Source organism: Panthera leo, chromosome D3, assembly GCF_018350215.1.
Source record: "Panthera leo isolate Ple1 chromosome D3, P.leo_Ple1_pat1.1, whole genome shotgun sequence".
NCBI classification, from domain to species: Eukaryota; Metazoa; Chordata; class Mammalia; order Carnivora; family Felidae; genus Panthera; species Panthera leo.
In genome coordinates this window covers 1,967,774-1,986,760 of record NC_056690.1, presented here as the reverse complement: position 1 = coordinate 1,986,760, position 18,987 = coordinate 1,967,774, and the positions used below count along the sequence as shown (strand labels likewise).

The following is an 18,987-nucleotide window of genomic DNA, read 5'->3' as shown; positions in this document are numbered from 1 at the left end:
TTTTAGGTCACCTGTGAGTAGAAAACGTCGAACGTCTTCTTTTCCGGTCCGTGCACCGTTCCCTCCTGTCTCCCCGCGCGTGGTGTCCGAAAGGGACTGAGAGGCGGACACCGTCGTCCAGCCCCAGCCGCGGGAGGGGCGTACTCAGTCCGTAGCAACTAGATAGTTCCTGGTGCTAGAAACACACTAGTATCCCAGTCTGGTTCCTTCAAAAGTCATGTTTGGGAAAACAGAATAAAATAGACATTTAACCTAACCGATCACATGGATCGAGCTGGTTTCTGGCAGAGCGCTTGCTGGCTTTCCGGTCCGCGGCATACAGAGCCCGCTCCCCCTCCGAACCGGGCACGTGGCTCCGGGGACAGAGGCGGCGTGTACTCAGACGGCTTCGGCCTCGTGGACTTGACCCGGGCAGCACATTCACAGGCGGCCTCGACTATCAGATGCGGGTTCTAACCTCAAATGCTGCGTTCGTTCACACCAAAGAGACTGAAACGCGTTTGATGTGGTTTTGTGACTGTCCTTAAAAATATGCGTATTCTTTGAGTCGTTCAGTTTTGTCTCTGAAATCTCATTTCGAGCTAAGTTCACCTTATGCTTTGAAGTATTAAAACCTTGAACACGAATGGCATCCAACGGATCTGTCTCCTATTTAGAAAAAGCAAAGGTGCTTCTAACGAGTGGATTTTTCCTGCACGTGGGCAAGATCACAGATCACACACATAACGTTGCTTAGAGTCACTGAAAATAGTCTGCTGTGTGTTCACGGGTGCTCGCGGACTGGTTCGTGATAGGCGGGGTCATCGGGTCCACCTTACAGGTGCAAACCCTTGATGGCTTCTGGAGAAGCAAGGAAGAGCGTGGCAAGACCTCATCAGCCTCTGGGACTTCACCACCGACGGGCTAATGTTCGAGGCACGTCACCGACGTCTCGGTCCGTCCGCGCTGCCGGGACAAAACACGGTCACTTCTCACGGCTCTGGAGGCTGGACGTCCGAGACCAAGGCGCCGGCAGATTCGGGGTCCGGTGAGGACCCGCGTCCCGGCTCACAGATGGCATCTTCTCGCCCTGTCCTCACAGGGTGGACGAGGCAAGGGACGTCTGCGGGGCGTCTTTCAGAGGGCAGGAATGCCCCTCCGACGGCTGCACGATCGTGACCTCAGCTCCCCCCAGTCACCATCGCCGTGCGGTTTACGTCGTAACTTAAAATTTTAGGGGGGACACAACATCCAGTCAAAGACACCCTCAGAGCGGTAGTCTGTTTTCTAGACGGGACAGACTTTAAGTAAGCAAGGCTACACTTCATCTTCCATTAGAAAATCTTCTGTGTCTGCAGGGATATGTCGAGCACGTACGCCCATAAAGCGTGTAGGACTGTTTTGACCTGGTTTGTAGAGTGGATTTTGCCCCAAAAAGTGGATGGTTAACTTTCAGATTCCCTTGGGACGTTCATTTGATTTTTAATGTTTATTTTCAAGAGAAAGAGAGAGAGAGAGATGAGGGTGAGCAGGGGAGGGTCGGAGAGAGAGGAGACACAGAATCCCAAGCAGGCTCCAGGCTCCCACCTGTCGGCACAGAGCCCGACATGGGGCCTGAACTCACGAACTGTGAGATCGTGACCTGAGCCGAAGTCGGACCCTCAACCCACTGAGCCACCCAGGCACCCCTCCCCCGTGATGTTTAAACGGCACAGACTGGACCCTGCCCACACGCCTTGGGCGCCCGTGAGCCCGTGGCGTGGTTACGGGCCGCCGGGCGGGGGTGGGGGGAGGCGCAGGTGAACAGGGGCCGGTCTCTTACCTATTTTCTCCACAGGCGTGTTCAGAGGAAGGAACCCTTGCCTCAGAAGCTGGTCCATCATATCTTCGTCGTCGGCTTGGATCTCTGAGACCATGTTGCAGGGAATAAGGCCGAGCCGGGCACAGGTCTCCCCCCGGTAAAAGCCGTCGGCGTCTTTGTCCCCATACACCTGGAGCCGGTGTGAAAGGCCAAGGCGGCAGGACCGTGGGTTCACAAGCGCCTCAGCCCTGCCGGCACGTCGTCAGAACACGCTCGAACGAACGAGACCGCGGTCACCCACGCGCGCCCTGCACAGCTGCGCTCCTGCCCTCGGCCCCCGAGTTTCTGCCCCAGGGTTTGGACGACGCTGCTCTTCCCATCAGCTGGTGGCGGTGGGGCCACAAGTCGGGGCTCTGGCTCCACTCTGTGCGCGGCCCGCGTATCTGAACTCACACAGCGAAGGCCGTGTGCGATGACCCCACCCGCGGAGAGGACGTCTAGACCCCACACGGCGGTGTCCCCGCCCGCAGCAAGTGGCTTCCTCCGCCAGACGGTGTGGCGTGTCAGGATTCCAGAAGTTAGGAATCTCATCTAACCCAGAGCTGTTCATCACTCTCTGGGGTCACAGCACCACGCTTTAAGGGCGTGTCTTACTGGACACGTATCATAACCACGTTCAAATGCAACTTGGCGTGCCCTCTGGGGAACCTGAACACTTAGGGCTCAAGGGCTCCCTGTTTCCCTCTGCCACTGAGCACCAGGCTCTCTCTCCAGCTCCTACTTCAGACTCACGACGTCCCTCCTCTCTGCTGCTCAGCCGGCTGGATATTTAATGCAACAGAAAAAAGCCAGCCATCGGGACGAACTAAGGAGCTAAGGTATGGTGAGACCGCTCCCCCCTTCCTCGGGTGCCCCCACCAGCCCAGCGGCCCCCAGCCGAGCCCCCGCCTTGAGGATCTGTCCCCCTGGGTGCCCCACCAGCCCAGCGGCCCCCAGCCGAGCCCCCGCCTTGAGGATCTGTCCCCCTGGGTGCCCCACCAACCCAGTGGCCCCCAGCTGAGCCCCCACTTTGATGATCTGCCCCCCCCTCCCCCCAAGTGCCCCACCAGCCCGGCGGCCCCAGCCAAGCCCCCACCTTGATGATCTGTCCTTCTTTAAAAGGAAGCTCTTCCTCTGCAGCATCCGGATTTGGGGACATGGTGAGGGGGTCATAGTCAAAAAGAGCCACAAAGATTCGGGCTGGGAGCTCTTCTGTACCAGGGTCTGTTTCCGACTCTTCATAGAAGTCTGGAGAAAGGTGGTCTCGCTCACTGTATTCATCTGGGAGCAGGTGGGGACAAAGACAGAATGCTAGGGGATTCCCGCCAGCCATGCCCCCCACCCCCCCGCCCCTCATTGACTCAGAAATGTGTGCTGTTAATACGAAATATGGCTCAGGGAATAAGGATGGCTGAGACACCAGAACTCATCTTTTAAAAGAAGTCTGCGGTTAACGTGTGGACCGACACCAGTGGGTCTGAGTGGCAAATCGCGGTCATCAAGCACCAGTATGAAGGCCCGCCCCGCGTGAGTCCGTGACAGGTGGGTGATGCTGGGCGGCCTCACCAGCCGCAGACCGGAGCGAGGGGTCAGTGGGGATGGACAGGCCACCCGTGTCCACAGCAGGCGAGGACGGCGCCTTCCTCCCGTGACCGAGACACATTCGTGTGTGCGTCCAGGGTCATCCGCTGAGCTGTCCGCTCAGCTCTAAATATTTCAGCAGAGGGGCGCCCGGGGGGCTCAGTCGGTGAAGCGCCGACTTTGGCTCAGGTCACGATCTCCCGGTTCCTGAGCTCGAGCCCCACGTCGGGCTCTGTGCTGAGGGCCCGGAGCGTGCAGCCTGCTCCCGATTCTGTGTCTCCCTCTCTCTCTGCCCCTCCCCCACTCGTGCTCGGTCTCTGTCTCTCAAAAATGAATCAAACGTTAAAAAAATTAAATATTTCAGCAGCAACAAATGCACTCTTCACAAAACTCCCCTATCATCCAGCTGCTAAAAGTTATTCTTTGAAATCCTATTATGTTCTCGTATATCAGACATCATCGTCGGTGTCGCTGTATACGTCATCGTAGCGGGACAGAGAATTCACTGGCAGATGACACTGCCCTGCTCCCACGGGCCGCGCTCCCACAGCAGCGGGAAGCGAATGGGAACCGCCACCGAGGCAGAGCATAGGCGGCTCACACAGCCAGCCAGGCCCCCGGCGACCAGGACCCCGACGGGAGGACGCCACAGGGACGCAGAAAAGACAGGAGACCAAGTGAAGAACCAAGCCACTCGGTTTCCTTCCCCAGAAAAAAAAAAAAAAAAATAGTTGAAAAATAAATAAAAAGCACTTTAGCAGCCGAAAAAGTGGACTTTTAAAATGCAGTGCACATTGGGGCGCCTGGGTGGCGCAGTCGGTTAAGCGTCCGACTTCAGCCAGGTCACGATCTCACGGTCCGTGAGTTCGAGCCCCGCGTCAGGCTCTGGGCTGATGGCTCGGAGCCTGGAGCCTGTTTCCGATTCTGTGTCTCCCTCTCTCTCTGTCCCTCCCCCGTTCATGCTCTGTCTCTCTCTGTCCCAAAAATAAAATAAACGTTGAAAAAAAAAATTTTTAAATAAAAAAAATAAATAAAAAATAAAATGCAGTGCACTGTTGACGTTATTTAAATTGGGGACCCTTTAAGGACGCCTAGATAATCTAGAAGTTCAGTGATTTCTCTTCTGCCAGGGAACAAAGCTTGTCAATGGGGGGCGTCATTCGTGTCCTAAGTTTTTATTTTGTTTATGGTCAATGGAAAGATCTCATGCATTTCCCCCTACTTTTCAACGTTACCTAACTGAAATCGTGGGAAGCTACATAAGCCACCCCGTGGCCTCTGGGGTCTCGGGTGAGCACGTGCAGGGGGGAGGCGGAGAAAACCGTCAGCAGCACGAAGGCGGCCGGCTTCTACTCCGGGCAGGTGGCTGGTGCGCAGAAGGGGCCCGGTGCCCGCGACAGCACAGCCAGCAGCGCCCTGCCCTGGGCGGACAACGGAGAACGGCCGGGAAGGCAGACTCACTCCCAGGGGTTCTCGGCCGTCTCCGATGGCCAGACAGCACGAGGGCCGGGGACTAGGTCCGCTCCTAGGCGGAGGCTGGCCACGACAGCCATCGTCCTTGAGGGTCTCGAGCCACCCCTGCGGTCTGCACTGGCCCGCACACCCTCGGCAGCTGGCCCGGCTCAGGGACCCTGACGGTGGCCACGCTGCCCGAGGCACGGAGGCCAGGGCAGGCATCCGAGGCTGGGTCCCAGCGAAGGCTCCAGCCGGAGTCTCCTGAAACGGGGGGAGACGACGGCAGAACTGCCCACCTGCCCCACGGGCTCTTTCTGGTGGGGCAGGGGGTGGGAGTGTGGGCAGGAGGGGGGCTTCACTGCCTCTTCTTGCAGAGAAGGACGGTGTCCACGTGGAACGTGGCCATGGCCCTGGCCTCCCCAGAGACCGCAGGGAGCGGCCGGGGGTCCGGCCCGAGGAGGAGGAACTCCCCTCCAGCCCTGGTCTGACCTGGTGTGGGCACTCCTCCCCCTCTGTCCTGAGGCTATGACCCCGGGTCACCCTGGCGGGTTCAGGGGGGTCTCTTCAGGAGGGAGAAAGGGTCTGCACACCATGCGCCCGGACAGGCCTCCTGAGACCAGCCGTGCCGTGCCAACAAGCACCGTCTTATACGGGTGAGAGCCGGCCCTCCCTGCCTGAGACCAGCAGCCTTCACCGGTAACGTCCGCGGTCATTTGTGCAGGGAAAGAGGGAGTCGTGTGTTAAACATACTTCACGCCGTTTCATTTTCTCCTCGCCAGGAAACCCGTGGAAAAGGCATCTCTGTTCTAAAGGGCCAAGCTTCATATATTCATTTTCAATTGTTCCTCTGCACACAGAGAGAATGTGCCGCGTTTCCTCGTTCTGGGAGCTCGGCAGCCGGGACAGCCAAGGAAATGGGAAAACCTGGAGAGGCCACAGACTCCTAGAACGGGATCCTCGCCAGGGGAAGGGGCACCCTCCGGGTACACGGGTAAATACAAACACCAAACAGGAGAAAGCCAGAAGCCGGGCCCAGGGAAATCCACCCGTGGAGTCACCGACCCGTGTCCTGAGGCCCCCCTCACGCTGACTGTGAGATCGACACTACAGCTGTAGCTCCCCAACTCTTGTCTTTTTACATCAGGAGGGGCGCTGTTTCCTTCATTTTGGAAAACCCAGAGAATACGAAAAGGTACGGTATTTTAATTCAATCGTGAGTGCGTTGCTTCTGAAAAATGTATTGGGGAAACGTATGGTCTGTAGACTTAGGGTCCCCTGGAAAAGACCACAGATGCTTCTGGAGTAGAGCAGACCCCTAAAATGACAACTGATATTTGCACAAGAAAAACGGAAGAGGACCTGGGGGGAAAGTCTTCTGGCGCGTCACTGACCACTAGCTCCCGAGGGTCACTGGCAGCTTCCGAGCGCACGACACTTCTGTCCTTTGAGAATATACTAGACGTTTCTGTGTGTGTGTGAACGTACCGCGCGCATGACACCAATCGTGCTTTTACGTGGTTTCTTGCATTGCTACACGGTAAGAAGTCAGGTACAATTAAAGCAGTAAGTCACAAACTTATGCGGCGCTTTTTTGAGTTACGTCATCAAGAGCTTTTGTCGTCGTTAAAATGTCAGCGTTACTCTTTCCACTAACGTCACTAGAGTCTTACTGAGATCGAGACACGCGTGCAGCCCTTTCAATCCTTTACCGTAAGACACAGCCACTCAAAGGCCCATCCCGGGGTGAGCGTCCGCTGGCCCGACTCGGACGCACTGATGTTTCCCCTGTGCGCCACCCCCCCCCCCCCCGGCAGTCCACGGCCACGGGCAGACGTTCCCTCCCTCTCCCAGGGGACCGGGGCCGGAGGACACCCCACCCCAGCACCCACAACACTAACGCTCCCACCCCGGGAACAGCAGCGGCTCTGTGACGAGCCTCGCCGTGCCCTCCGTGCCTCCAGTCACAGCCCAGTGAAGACCCCGACACCCACAACAACCGCAGAGGAGAGCAGAGTCTGGGCGTGCGTCTGGCCCAGGCCGCCTCCTTTCCACAGACGGCCCGTCAGTCCCCCACAAGCCGCTCACACGCCAGGAGAACCCCGCCGGGCTCGGAAAGGGATACGGGGGATGACGCACAGGTTACGGGAGAGACCAGCGTCTTCCAAGTCAGACTGCGCATCCGCTTATTTTCCAGTTAACGGAAGAGACCCTATCCCGTGAAATTGTCGCCAATAAATAAAAACATCCTAAGGCTGTGAAGGTGGAAGGGGAAACGTTTTTTTCCCTGTTGTCTGGACTTTACAAGGCAGAGAAGTCCAGAAGGAGGACGACACTTAGAGGATGTTTTGTGTTACCACGTCTGTCCGTCTTTCCAGCTGCTGTGACAGAAAGGACAGTCTAGCAAATGTCAGCGGTTTGGCTGCGATTAGAGCCGTGTGTGCGGGCGTCTGGAGGCCCCTAACTTGTCTCCTGGAGCCCTGAATTGCCAGGGCAAGGGGTCTCATTCTCTTCTACCCGTCCCCAGTCCCGCCTGCTCTGTTTCCCACGTGTGCGTGCATTTTCACGAAAGGCTGGTTTATTTGGGCTGATGACCCTGGCACACATCTTCCCATCCGACCGCCCACCACGTCCCCCTGGCCCAGCGGGTCGGTCACAGGGACGAAGATGACGGATGTCAGCAAGACTGGCTCAATCCCAAAAAGGAATGGAAAGAACGGACATGGGGTGCCAGACGGGGACTCGCGAGCAGGGAGGTGACCGGATGGGGGAGGGCGGCACATGCTCCGAGGACACATTTGGGCCTCCTGGCGTTTCTGTCACTTTGGGTCCCGGCTGCCAAAGCGTGTTGTGCACGCGGACGACTCTCCGTCACTCGGGGCTTATTTCTGTGTTTGGAGATTGGCCGCCATCCCCGCTCCCGTGCCGCTCTGACCATGCGCACGTCCCGCGAGCACGAGCGGGGACGTGGGAGGCAGTGCACTGCGATCTCTCCGGGGCTCGTGCCGTCCGGCCGCTCCGGGAAAACATAAATAAAGATCGGCAGGGAGAAGACAGACCTAAGAAGCCAATATGGTACTTGGTTTTATCTATCCTGTGCTTTCTGCCTTCTTTTTGCCATAAGCAATGGAGAGTTTTCTGCGTGTGGTTGAAATGCTATTTCTCATAAGTTTTTAAACGTGTTTAGATCAAGGACTAAGCAGCCACGTGCTCTGTGCTCGGAAGAAGGAGAAAGGTGTCAACCAGGCCCACTAACCGATGCATGGGACCATCACTGGCCGCGACCTCTGAGGGCCAGCACTGCCGTGGGGGAACCTCCGGCCCGCGTGGTCCGCCCTGTCGGCCCGTCCTGCAGACACCGGGTTTCCTAAAATCTAAAGACAAAACAACGGAGTCATAAGTCTTGCCAGCCTCGGGGGACACAAGAACTAAGTCAGCCAAATCAAGTCAACTTAGAAGCGGAAGCTCTAAAGGCAACTAAACTTAGCTTTTAACTGAAAGGTTAGCTGAATCACCTGGAAGAGAAACAAGCTGCTCACCCCAGGCGCCCCGTCTTCCAGACCAGAGTCCCTCTGCGACACACTCACGGGGGTGGGGGCAAGAGGGGACTCCTCGGGAGGCACTGTTTCCTGTGGCTACTGCTGCGGAAGCCGGAATCTTGGAACCAAAGCGAGAGGGGCCGACACAGGCACCTGATGCCTCTGGCACCTCTGACCACCCACGACCCTTGCCTGGTCCCAGAACCGCCCACCGCCGGCAGCGATCACGGAGGCGGGGAGATGACTGCATTTCCAAACATCCCGCCTGGACCGCGCTGTACGTGAGGTTACCAAAAACTCAAAGACAGAAGTTTCTGCGCATTATCGGCTGTGAAACTCGCGGCAACGTCCTGGCCCTAATCCGAAGGCGCCAATCAATTTTCAGGGCTGACTCGGATGGTTCTCCTTTATGGACGGGTTCACTCCTAATTTGCACTAAAGGTCAGAATCATACGAGCGAGTCACAGCGAAACCTCCAGCTCACTGGGAAGTAATTTGAGTCCGGAAGTTCTCAGGGACACGGGGCATGAACGGTGGTGAGGGAGTCCCGGGAATTAGGCGGCTTGTGACAAGCAGGGGCAGGTAGTGGGGGGCTGCAGGTGGCAGGTGACTCAGCGGGGTACGGATCGGCGCCCTCTGGTGGACACACCGCGACTGCACGGGCTCAGACCGGAGGCCTGGCGCCCGGCCGCGTCTCGCCCTTGTTTTCATGGAAAAGTTCAGCGTGACAGGAGCGGATGTGCTGAAAAGAGGGCACAGTATAGACATGAACGAAGCCTTGAATGAGCCCCTACTCTCCACAGCCCACTTGCAAGCCTGGAACACAAGGCAGGGGGTGCGTCTACAGCAGATGATGGAAAACCCATTCTGAAAACTGGACACAGGCAAGAAAGGGGAAGGAAACAAAACAAAAACAAAACCACTTTGGAAACAACATATAGAAATGGATCTCTTCGATAACTGTTCTTTTTTTTTTTCCCCCAGTTATGGATAAAGACCAAAACACAACACCAACCAAACACCAAAACCATCAGTAAAGACTACTGGTGGTGGTCACCAACAGGTCCCTGGGGTTCGTTTTGGGAAAAAAAAAAAAAAAAAAAAAAAAAGTGTTGCCAAACTTTTGGATAATCACAGTTCAGCTAACCCTTAATTAAAATTTAGATTCAGTTGCCCTTGAATTACAGCAGCCATAATCATCGCTGATTCTGTGGGGTGGGGGTGGGGGAGGCGGTCAGTATTCGACAGCAAAGTAAAGGGATCGTCAGCGTGGGCAAAGATCAGGAAGCAATGGGACGGAAACCAAAATGCACGGAAACCAAAGCCAGCCAGCAGAGGGGCTCCCCAGGGATGGCTACCAAAATGAATCGACCGGGGAGAGAATGGAAATGGATTGGCCTGGCAAGCGGACGTGAGCAGGAAGCGTACTTCACACACCAAGGGGCCTTCTGCGGGCCCGGGACGCGGCTGTGCCTGGCGGCCAGCGGCCCTACTGTCGGGCACGTTTACGCTTTTCTTGCAGACGTCCCGCGCGCCTTGGTGAGCCAGGGGCTCTTCCCAGCCAGACCTCCCGGGGGTGGCTCTCTCTGGGCTCGGGGGGGCGCCATCGCTCCCGAGGGCGGCACCGGGGACTGCTTGCTCCCCAAAGTCCTCCTCGATGCTGCTCTGCCGGGTCAGCGTCCGTCGCCGGGCCAGCAGAGGCCCCAGGCTCCTCCTACAGCGACGGTGCCCGGGGCCTGGGCTGCACTTGGCCGTGTTCCAGAAGCTCAAGTGCAGCTCCTCCTCGCCGCTCCCACAGTCCAGGCCGCTGTCCGGGCTCCTGCTGGCCGAGCGGCCGAACCGGCAGCCTCTGTCTTCCGGCACGAAGTCCTCGGCGTGGGGGCCGACCCCGGGGCCCCTGGGTTTGGCCGGGAGCCAGGACGCCGGGGGGGCCTCGTCCCCGCTGCGGGCGCGGGCCCGGGCCCTGGCGGGGTACCCTAAGCCCTGCTTGTGCAAGAGCCAGAGCCGCTCCCCGTCCTCGGCTACTTCGGGGATACTGAACAGCCCCTTACTGTGGCAGGTCTGCTGGGGGTGGTCGGGGCGCTCCGGGAAGACCCCTTCAGTGCGGCTACCCTGAAAGCACTCCTTAAAGGGTGGTGTGTTAATGCGGGGTGTGACCGAAGTGACATGGGGGAAGGAAAGAAAAGAGACAGGATTAGTCTCAGACGCGGTGAGGGGCGAGCATGCGTGCACTCGGGGGCGAAAGGCATGCTCTGGCCCGGTTCTGGAACGAGAACAGAAGGTTAACGGACGGTGCCTGGAGCGGGGCCGGCGGGAGGCGCGCTCTGAGTGGAGTGGAGGCCGCAAGTGTGGGGGGCGGTGGGTGAACAGCCGGAGGCCCGGGCGGGTCTGAACTCGGAAGTGGCAGTCGGTGCGGGGAGGCGGTCCCCACGGCGCCCCCCCTCCTCTACCCCCCTCCGCTGCAGCTAAACGCCTGTGGGACGGCGGGGCCTCGGCCCTGGGGCACATCCTGGCTGGGGCAGTGTGGCTGCACAGCCCTGTTCCGCCAGTGTCTGCAGAGGACCTGGTGGGCCTGGCCCTCTGGATCCTGGCCCCTGGCGCGGGGAGCCACGTTCCCCAGCCGCCCCACCCCCTCCCGCCCCGGTCTCAGGCCCAGCCTGCCTGCACAGCGCCACCCAGGAAGCTGCCCCACACCGGAGGTGACCTGGCCACTGCGAGCCCACAGGTCACACACATTTCTGTCCTCAGGGGCATCCCCGAGCCCATCCTCCACACCCACCGAGCCCACCCAGACAGCTTCTCCTTCCGGAGGCCCTCCCTGCCCCTGCGGACAGGCCTTTCCTCCGGGACCCCCGCCTGGGGCTCCACAAGCTGGGGGCCCTGGCGCATTGCCCCGGCGCTGTGGCCGGAGCTCACTGCTTGCAGGGAGGGCCTGGGCAGCGCGCCCTTGCCCTGGACCCAACCTCTCCCCTTTGCTGACCTGACGCCAGAGCCTGTTTGGGAGCAGGAGAAAGGGGTCTCACCGGGGCTTCCAAAGCGAGGCTGCCGTGGGGGAAGCTGGCCCAGCCACAGGGAACTGTGCCAAGGTGGGAAGCAGAGCCCAACCATGCCAGACTTGGTGGGACTTTCTAGAGAACTGCAAGTCCACACCAGCCTGTGAAATCTCCTGATTTGAAAACCTGTAAGAGTGCCGTGGGCACAACAAAGTAAGTGAGCCTGTGGCCGCCACAGGCCAGCTCTGCCCTCTGCCAGCTAGCTCCCAGGCAGACAGGGGATTGGGAGGGGGGGGGGGGACAACAAGTTTCCTAGGAACTTGTTGCTCTCCAAGCCTCCCTCTGCTTCTTTACTAAACTATTTGCAGAAAGTGCCATCCCAGGGGCTTTCTCCATCCAAAGGAGAAGCATCCTGGAAAAACGGATACAGGCTTCGCCCAGCCTAGCCACAGACACCTGCAGGCAGCTCTGGGGCCAAGCAGGGGGAGTCTTGGGGGGGGGCCTGGGGGGAGTCAGGCTGGAGCAGGGGCAGCCTGGGGCCTGCCTCCCTCAAGGAAGGCTGCTGTGAGTCCGCTGGCCAGTGTTGCCTTGGGAGCTGGCAAGAGGCTGGGGGGGAGCCACCAGGACCGCCGGGAGCTGCGACCATGCAGGATTTGCATGCGCATCTGGAATGTTCTTTGGTGACAGAGGATCTCCAAGGCTCTGCCGGGGGCCTTTGCTGCGAGAACATCTGAGTCTTGTCTGTGCAAGCGGGCGCTGAGCTGGCGGCCAGCACCGGATGTTGCCTTCTATCCACCACTCAAGATGCCTGGCTGCGTGTCCTAGAGAAGTTCGGTGGTGGGGTGTGCTATCCCCCAGCAGAACGTTCCTCTCCGTGGCCTTTTCCAGTTGCAAACCCCACAGGGGTCCCAGCAGCCAGGCGGCCCTTTATCTCCCCCGGGGTTGGGAACGGCCGCACTGCTGGCTCGGCCTGGCGCAGGGCCTGGTGCAGAGGCGGGCGGCTCCTGCCCCGGGACGCGGTCCGGGTACGGGGACGCGCACGGGGACAGGCCTCCTACTGGGCTCTCCGGAGGCCTCAAGCTCATGTTCCGTGAAGGTGACCCCCATCCAGCCTGTCACTGGCGGCCGCGCCAAGGACGCGGGGCTCTGGGGGTGTCTGAGAAGGGGCCTGTGTGCGGAGCCCGTGTGGCCCCCGCTGCCCCGCCCTCCTCTGGCCTCCGTGCCCCGTGGAGCAGCGCGCTCCCCAGCTTCCTCCTTTCCCGGAAAATCTGCAAAACCTCTGCTGGCTCTGCTCATCCCCAGCCCTCGTCTGACTCAGACACCTGTGTCCCGGCTGCTGGCTCTGCGGTCAGCATTCAGGGCCGGGCCGGGCGTCTTCCCTGTGCCGTTTTCCTACCCCACTCCGTTCCCCGCACTGAGTCGTGCACCCCCAGGGGTGAAACACGCTCTGGAGCTCCTCCTCCCGGGCTTTTGGGGCGAGCTTGGGACAGGAGACCGGAGGAGTGCCTGAACACGAGCTCAGCACCAAGGAAGAAGCCGATCGAAACGGCAGGGCGCGGCCCCGGCGGAGGGACGGGGAAAGGGGGCCCCAGGCCGCGCGGAGGGAGCCGGTGACCCGGGCCACTGACCTTGAGGGCGTTGTGGGATGTGCCGCCAGGCCGCCTCCTGCCCCCGTCCTCCAGCTGCGTCTCAGAGCAGAGCTCCTCCTCGTCCTCCTCCATGATGTCGGACAGGTCGGAGCCCCGGCTACTCTCCGTGTGGTACTCGTCTCCGTGGCAGCAGTGCGGCTGGGGGCCGAGAGCAGGGGACACCGTGGGGCCCCCGGAGTCGGGGCCCCCGGGCTGTGCTGCCACCCTTTCCCTGCCCTGCAGCCTTGGGAGCCCCCGACTCGTGCGTGTGCGTGCACGTGTGTATGCATATGCGTGTGTGCGTGTGCACACGTGCGTGTGGCTCCCGTCAGCGGTGACAAGGGCCTGCACGTGTCCATCCCATCAAGCGCAGGGAGCCAGGAGGGCAGGGAGACGGCCCGGGGCTGCCCGCTCGGAGCCCAGCGGGAACAGGCGCAGACCCTTGCCGGCTCAGGCGGCCACAGGGCTAGGGCACGCGGTGCGTGCAGGGCGGAGGGCGGTGGGAAGCGGGCGTGTACGCACCATACAAAGGCACTGAAGGCTCTTACAGATACCATGTGGTCTAATACGCGCACCGTGGGGCGTCTGGAGAACAGCCCAGCCCGGGCAGGCAGTGGACTCCCCCGCCATGGGCTGTGTTCACCCTGCGCCCAGCTTGGGGGCCGCGTGAACGGTTTCACGGGAAAGCCCCCTTGCGGGTTTGGTAACATGCAAACAGAAACACAAAGAGCCCGGCCAGGAGCTCAGCTGCGGTTCAGCGCCACGTCCTCACTCACGGAGCGTCCGTCACCGACACCCCCAGCACCGACGGCAAAACAGACTGCAACCCCCCGAAACCGAACGCCCTGACGAGCTCAGATTTACGAACGCACTCTGCATTCGCTAGATGGCGGTAAGAAAGGTTTCTTTATTTTCCTGGTGGGCGACAAGACAAATGCATTTCATCGCATCCTGCGACACACTTATTAAAAACACTCCAGCTTCCGATTACTACCCTAGATAAAAACATGCAAGCACTTCCAGCCACATTAAGCTCGTGGCCTAAGGTTTTGCCTGCATCGGCGGGGAGCAGTGGCCGGGAAGGTTCTCGGCCTGAGCCTCTGTCACCTCGGGGCTTGAGCTGTTCCAGCTGTCATTCTTTCAGTCAGGCACCAAGGAGAAGACATACAACGAATGGCTTTAAACACACAGAGACCAGGCTGATTTTAAGGAGGTCTTCCCCCAGGTGTACAGGAAGTGCCCTCCTACACGAGAACGGTCTCATCGGATTCCAACCCCGTGATGAAGGAGTTAACTCGGGATGGAAGCAGGTGTCTACTGCTCGCCAGGGACATCGTTGGTGGGGATCCTATTCCTCTCTCGGTGCTGGGCACATGATGCCCAGTGAGATGTAGCAGGGAGTGACTTTTCTCCCAGTTAAGAGAAAAGTGCCTGCCCAATATATAAATCGATTAATCGCAAACATAAGCAAACTTACCGACAGGAATACTGTAATTGCAAGGGACTGTAATACTCCACTTACAACAACGGACAGATCATCTAGGCAGAAAATCAATGAAGAAACAATGGTCCTGGGGGCGCACGGGTGGCTTGGTCGGTTAAGCGTCTGACTTAGGCTCACATCATGATCGCATGGTTCATGGGATCGAGCCCCACGTCGGGCTCTGTGCTGACAGCTCAGAGCCTGGCACCTGCTTTGGATTCTGTATCTCCCTCTCTCTCTGCCCCTCCCCTAATTCCCACTCTGTCTCTCTCTATATATCTCAAAAATAAACATTAAAAAAATAAAAAAATAAAAAAAACAACAATTGCCCTGAATGATACACTAGACCAGACGTACTTGACAGATATATTCAGAACTTTTCATCTAACGGCAGCAGAATACACATTCTTTTCAAGTGCACATGGAACATTCTCCAAGACAGATCACACACTGGGCCACAAAACAGCCCTCAATAAATACACAAGGACTGAAATCATACCATGCAGAGTTTCGGATCACAATGCTATGAAACTTGAAATCGACCACACACACAGAAATTTCGGAAAACCTCCAAATACATGGAGGTTAAAGAACGTCCTACTAAAGAACGAATGGGTCAACCAGGAAACTGAAGAAATTAAAAAATATATGGAAGCAAATGAAAATGAAAACACGACAGTCCAAACCCTTTGGGATGCAGTGAAGGCAGTCCTAAGAGGAAAATACATTGCAATCCAGGCCTATCTCCAGAAGCAACAAAAATCCCAAATACAAAACCTAACCACACAACCACAGGAACTAGAGGCAGAACAGCAAAGAAATCCCAAGGCCATAGCAGAAGAGAAATAATAAAGATTAGAGCAGAAATAACCAACACAGAATCCAAAACAACAACAACAACAACAACAACAACAACAACAACAACAACAACAAACCAGTAGAACTGATCAATGAATCTAAGAGCTGGTTTTTTTGAAAGAATAAACAAAACTGATAAACCCCTAGCTAGACTTGTCAAAAAGAAAAGGGAGACACCCCAAATAGATAAAATCATGAATGAAAGGAGGAGAGATCACAACCAACACCACAGAAATACAGATGACTCTCAGAAAATACTATAAAAAACTTATATGCCAACAAACTGGGCAACCTGGAAGAAATGGACAAATTCCTAAGCACCCACAGACTTCCAAAACTCAAACAGGAAGAAACAGAAAATCTGAAGAGACCCATAACCAGCGAAGAAATTGAATCAGTTATCAAAAATCTCCCAACATGTAAGAGCCCAGGACCAGATGGCTTCCCTGAGGAATTCTACCAGACATTTAAAGCAGAATTAATATCTATCCTTCTCTCAAGCTGTTCCAAAAAGTAGAAATGGAAGGAAAACTTCCAGACTCATTCTATGAAGCCAGCATTACCTTGATTCCCAAACCAGACAGAGACCCCACCACACAGAAGGAGAACTACAGGCCAATATCTCTGATGAATAAACTCTCAACAACATAATAGCAAATCAAATTCAACAGTACATTAAAAGAATTATTCACCATGATCAAGTGGGATTCATCCCCGGGATGCAGGGCAGGTTCAATATTCGCACATCAATGTGATTCATCACATTAATAGAAGAAAGGATAAGAACCATATGGTCTCGTCAGCAGATGCAGAAAAACCATGTGACAAAACACAGCATCCTTTCTTGATGAAAACCCTCAAGAAAGTCGGGATAGAAGGAATATACTTAAACATCATAGAAGCCATTTACGAAAAGCCCACAGCTAATATCATCCTCAACGGGGAAAAACGGAGAGCCCTCCCCCTGAGATCAGGGACACGACAGGGATGTCCCCTCTCACCACTGTTGTTTAACATAGCGTTGGAAGTCCCAGCCTCAGCAATCAGGCAACAAAACGAAATCAAAGGCATCCAAATTGGCAAAGAAGAAGTCAAACTTTCACTTTTCCCAGACGACATGATACCCTAAGTGGAAAACTCGAAAGACTCCACCAAAAAGCTGCTGGAACTGATACGTGAACTCCGCAAAGTCCGAGGATATAAAATTAACGTACAGAAATCGGTTGCACTTGTATACACCAATAATGAATCGGCAGAGAAATCAAGGAACTGATCCCATTTACAACTGCACCACATGCAACGGAATACTACTCGACAATGAGTAAGAATGAAACCCTGCCATCTGCAACAACGTGGATGGAACTGGAAGGTATTATGCTGAGTGAAGTAAGTCAGAGAAGGACAGATGGATGTTCTCACTGATATGTGAAATTTAAGATACTTAACAGAGGACCATGTAGGAAGGGAAGGAAAAAAAATAGCTACAAACTGAAGGGGAGTCAAGCCGTAAGAGACTCTTAAATACAGAGAACAAACTGAGAGTTGATGGGAGGTTGGGGTGGGGGGAGACGGGAAAATGGGTGATGGGCATTAAGGAAGGAACTTGCTGGAATGAGCACTGGGTATTGTATGTAAGTGACGCATCATGGGAATCTACTCCCGAAGCCAAGAGCACACTGTATACGCTGTATGTTAGCTAACTTGGCAATAAATTACATTAAAAAGAGAGAGAGAGAGAGAGAAAGTGTCTGAAAAGAAAGCCCCCTTCTTTTTTCTCCCTTCCTTCCTTCCTCCCTCCCTCTCTGGGCGGCTGCCACATGAGGGTGTGATTATCGGAGCCATGGCAGCCACTTTGGAACCACAAGAGGAAGGCCAAAAGCATCGAAGCCTAAGAAGCCAGAGCCCAGACGCACCTGGAAGGCTGAATCAACCTTCCTCCTGCGTGGGCTTCCTATTCCTGTATGGCTGTATGGTGGGGTAATGAAGTATGTTCATCCCCTCTGTCATCGTTAGCTGGGTGTCCTGTTTCTCGTGTTAACATCGAGACAAGCGGAATTCTTTTAACCTTGCAGACAAAGAACCCCGATGCCTGGAGACGCTGGGGAACTTGCCCGTGGAGCTACCGCCAGCCAGGCAGGGCCAGGATGTGACCCCAAGTGTGTGAGTCCAACATCGCCCCCAAGGCCGTGACACTGCCCTGCCCTGTGTGTGCCGTGGGTGGCGGATGACCTGCGGTGTCTTCACGCCCTGACCCCCCCGCCCCCGCCCACTGAAGGGCCTGACACCAATCAAGGACGCTTCCGTTAGAGCGCACACGTCCAGAAACTGCAGCCGAAACCCACACTGGATGCACCCGCCGCCCAAGAGGCTGGTCTGGACGTGCCCTGGGGGCGGGATGCGGACCCTTGAATTTCTGGTTCCCCCCCGCCCCGATGCCTGGCAATGGCAGATACCCAACAAACATTTTTCCCATTAGTAAAGTGAATAAACAAATGGTAGGTTTTGCCCAACTTGACCAGGTGGTTATCTGTGGCTTTACCTGGCCCACAAAACCGCCCCCATGACCAGACGCCAGGACAGGGCAGTCGGGGAGTGTGGAAGCCTTCTGGAACCATCCCCAGGGGAGGTCACAAACGCACGGGCACCGTTACATCTAAAGCTCCCAAACCGACCGAGTGCCGTAACCGGGCCGGGTGCCTCCTCCTCCCCCAGGGACGGGGATGGCCCTGGCCCTGCAGAGGCCAGGGCACTGAGGCTAGGGGAGGCCGGCGGGGACCCCAGTCCACGCTTACCTGCTTGCCAAGCTCTGAGCCTCTCAGGAAGTCGTCCACCGAGGCGCCCCTCCTCTTGACGTCCGGGGAGCCGTAGCCGTCCTCCTCGTCTGAGTTTACATACAGACTGCCACCCCTCTCCAGGAAGATGCTCCTTTTCTCTAACTTGGAAGGACAAGGAAAGAAGCGGTCGGGAGGGCTGCAGAGGGGAAGGGGGCCTCCAGGCCCCCACGTCTCCTGGGCTCGGCCCTTCCTTGGCCCAGCCCCCTGTCCCCCTGGGGGGCCACCGTGGGCTTGGGCAGGTTTTCCGGTGCGCTGCCCCCCTCCCTTGCCAGAACCACTTCCAGTCTTTGCTGAAACCAACGGAAAGTTCTCTCTCCATGTGTCCCATTTGCCTGGCTCTCTCGATCTGATTAACTAACGTTTTCTTGAAAAACGAGATTCAGACATTTGCTTTCTCTCCATGCCTTCCGAAAAGCGAGCTGGCCAGGGAACCAGCAGCCCCGGTCTCTGGCTCCCGCCTGCTGTCGGGGACCCTCCCTGGGGGTCTTAGAGCTGCGGGATGTGCGGCTGCCGTCCAGGAGAGCAGAGGGGCACCTGTTCACCTGCCAGGCCCTTCCTGCCCACAAAGCCTCGCCGAAAGCACCTGACATTCCGGGCCTGGGCTTCTGCTTTGTGAGACTCAGCATGGAGGCGGGGGGCCCCCCGGTCAGTGTGCGTATTCAGGACCGTTCTCGTCACAAGTCACAAATTAATGTCGAACTCTTTTTTTAAGTATTCCAGGCCCATACTGAATCAACTAGGAGATGTCACATAAAAGCCTGGATCTGTGGTGTTTCAGGCAACACTGAAGGCTGTCACTG

The 18,987-nt window shown here is 56.9% G+C and overlaps 1 protein-coding gene and 1 long non-coding RNA gene across 17 annotated transcripts in view; one reads left to right on the top strand and one right to left on the bottom strand.

Moving 5' to 3' along the window:
• The window catches only part of RIMBP2 (RIMS binding protein 2), a 194,217-nt gene that overhangs the window by 10,409 nt on the left and 164,821 nt on the right, over nucleotides 1-18,987 (bottom strand). For 12 of the 16 annotated variants that reach the window (XM_042911528.1, XM_042911536.1, XM_042911523.1 and 9 more), the window contains 5 exons: nucleotides 18,146-18,289; nucleotides 13,013-13,171; nucleotides 8,109-8,226; nucleotides 2,916-3,100; nucleotides 1,802-1,970 (listed from right to left, as the gene is read on the bottom strand). In XM_042911528.1, the coding sequence (XP_042767462.1) occupies nucleotides 1,802-1,970; nucleotides 2,916-3,100; nucleotides 8,109-8,226; nucleotides 13,013-13,171; nucleotides 18,146-18,289 (775 nt within the window). Of the gene's footprint in view, nucleotides 1-1,801; nucleotides 1,971-2,915; nucleotides 3,101-8,108; nucleotides 8,227-9,828; nucleotides 10,516-13,012; nucleotides 13,172-18,145; nucleotides 18,290-18,987 lie in introns of all 16 variants that reach the window. The other 4 variants (XM_042911526.1, XM_042911532.1, XM_042911538.1 and 1 more) reach the window with 3 other exon arrangements.
• Nucleotides 3,027-4,154, top strand: LOC122204211. The gene is made up of 3 exons (XR_006195559.1): nucleotides 3,027-3,110; nucleotides 3,218-3,361; nucleotides 3,854-4,154. It is a non-coding gene; the product is annotated as an uncharacterized LOC122204211 (long non-coding RNA).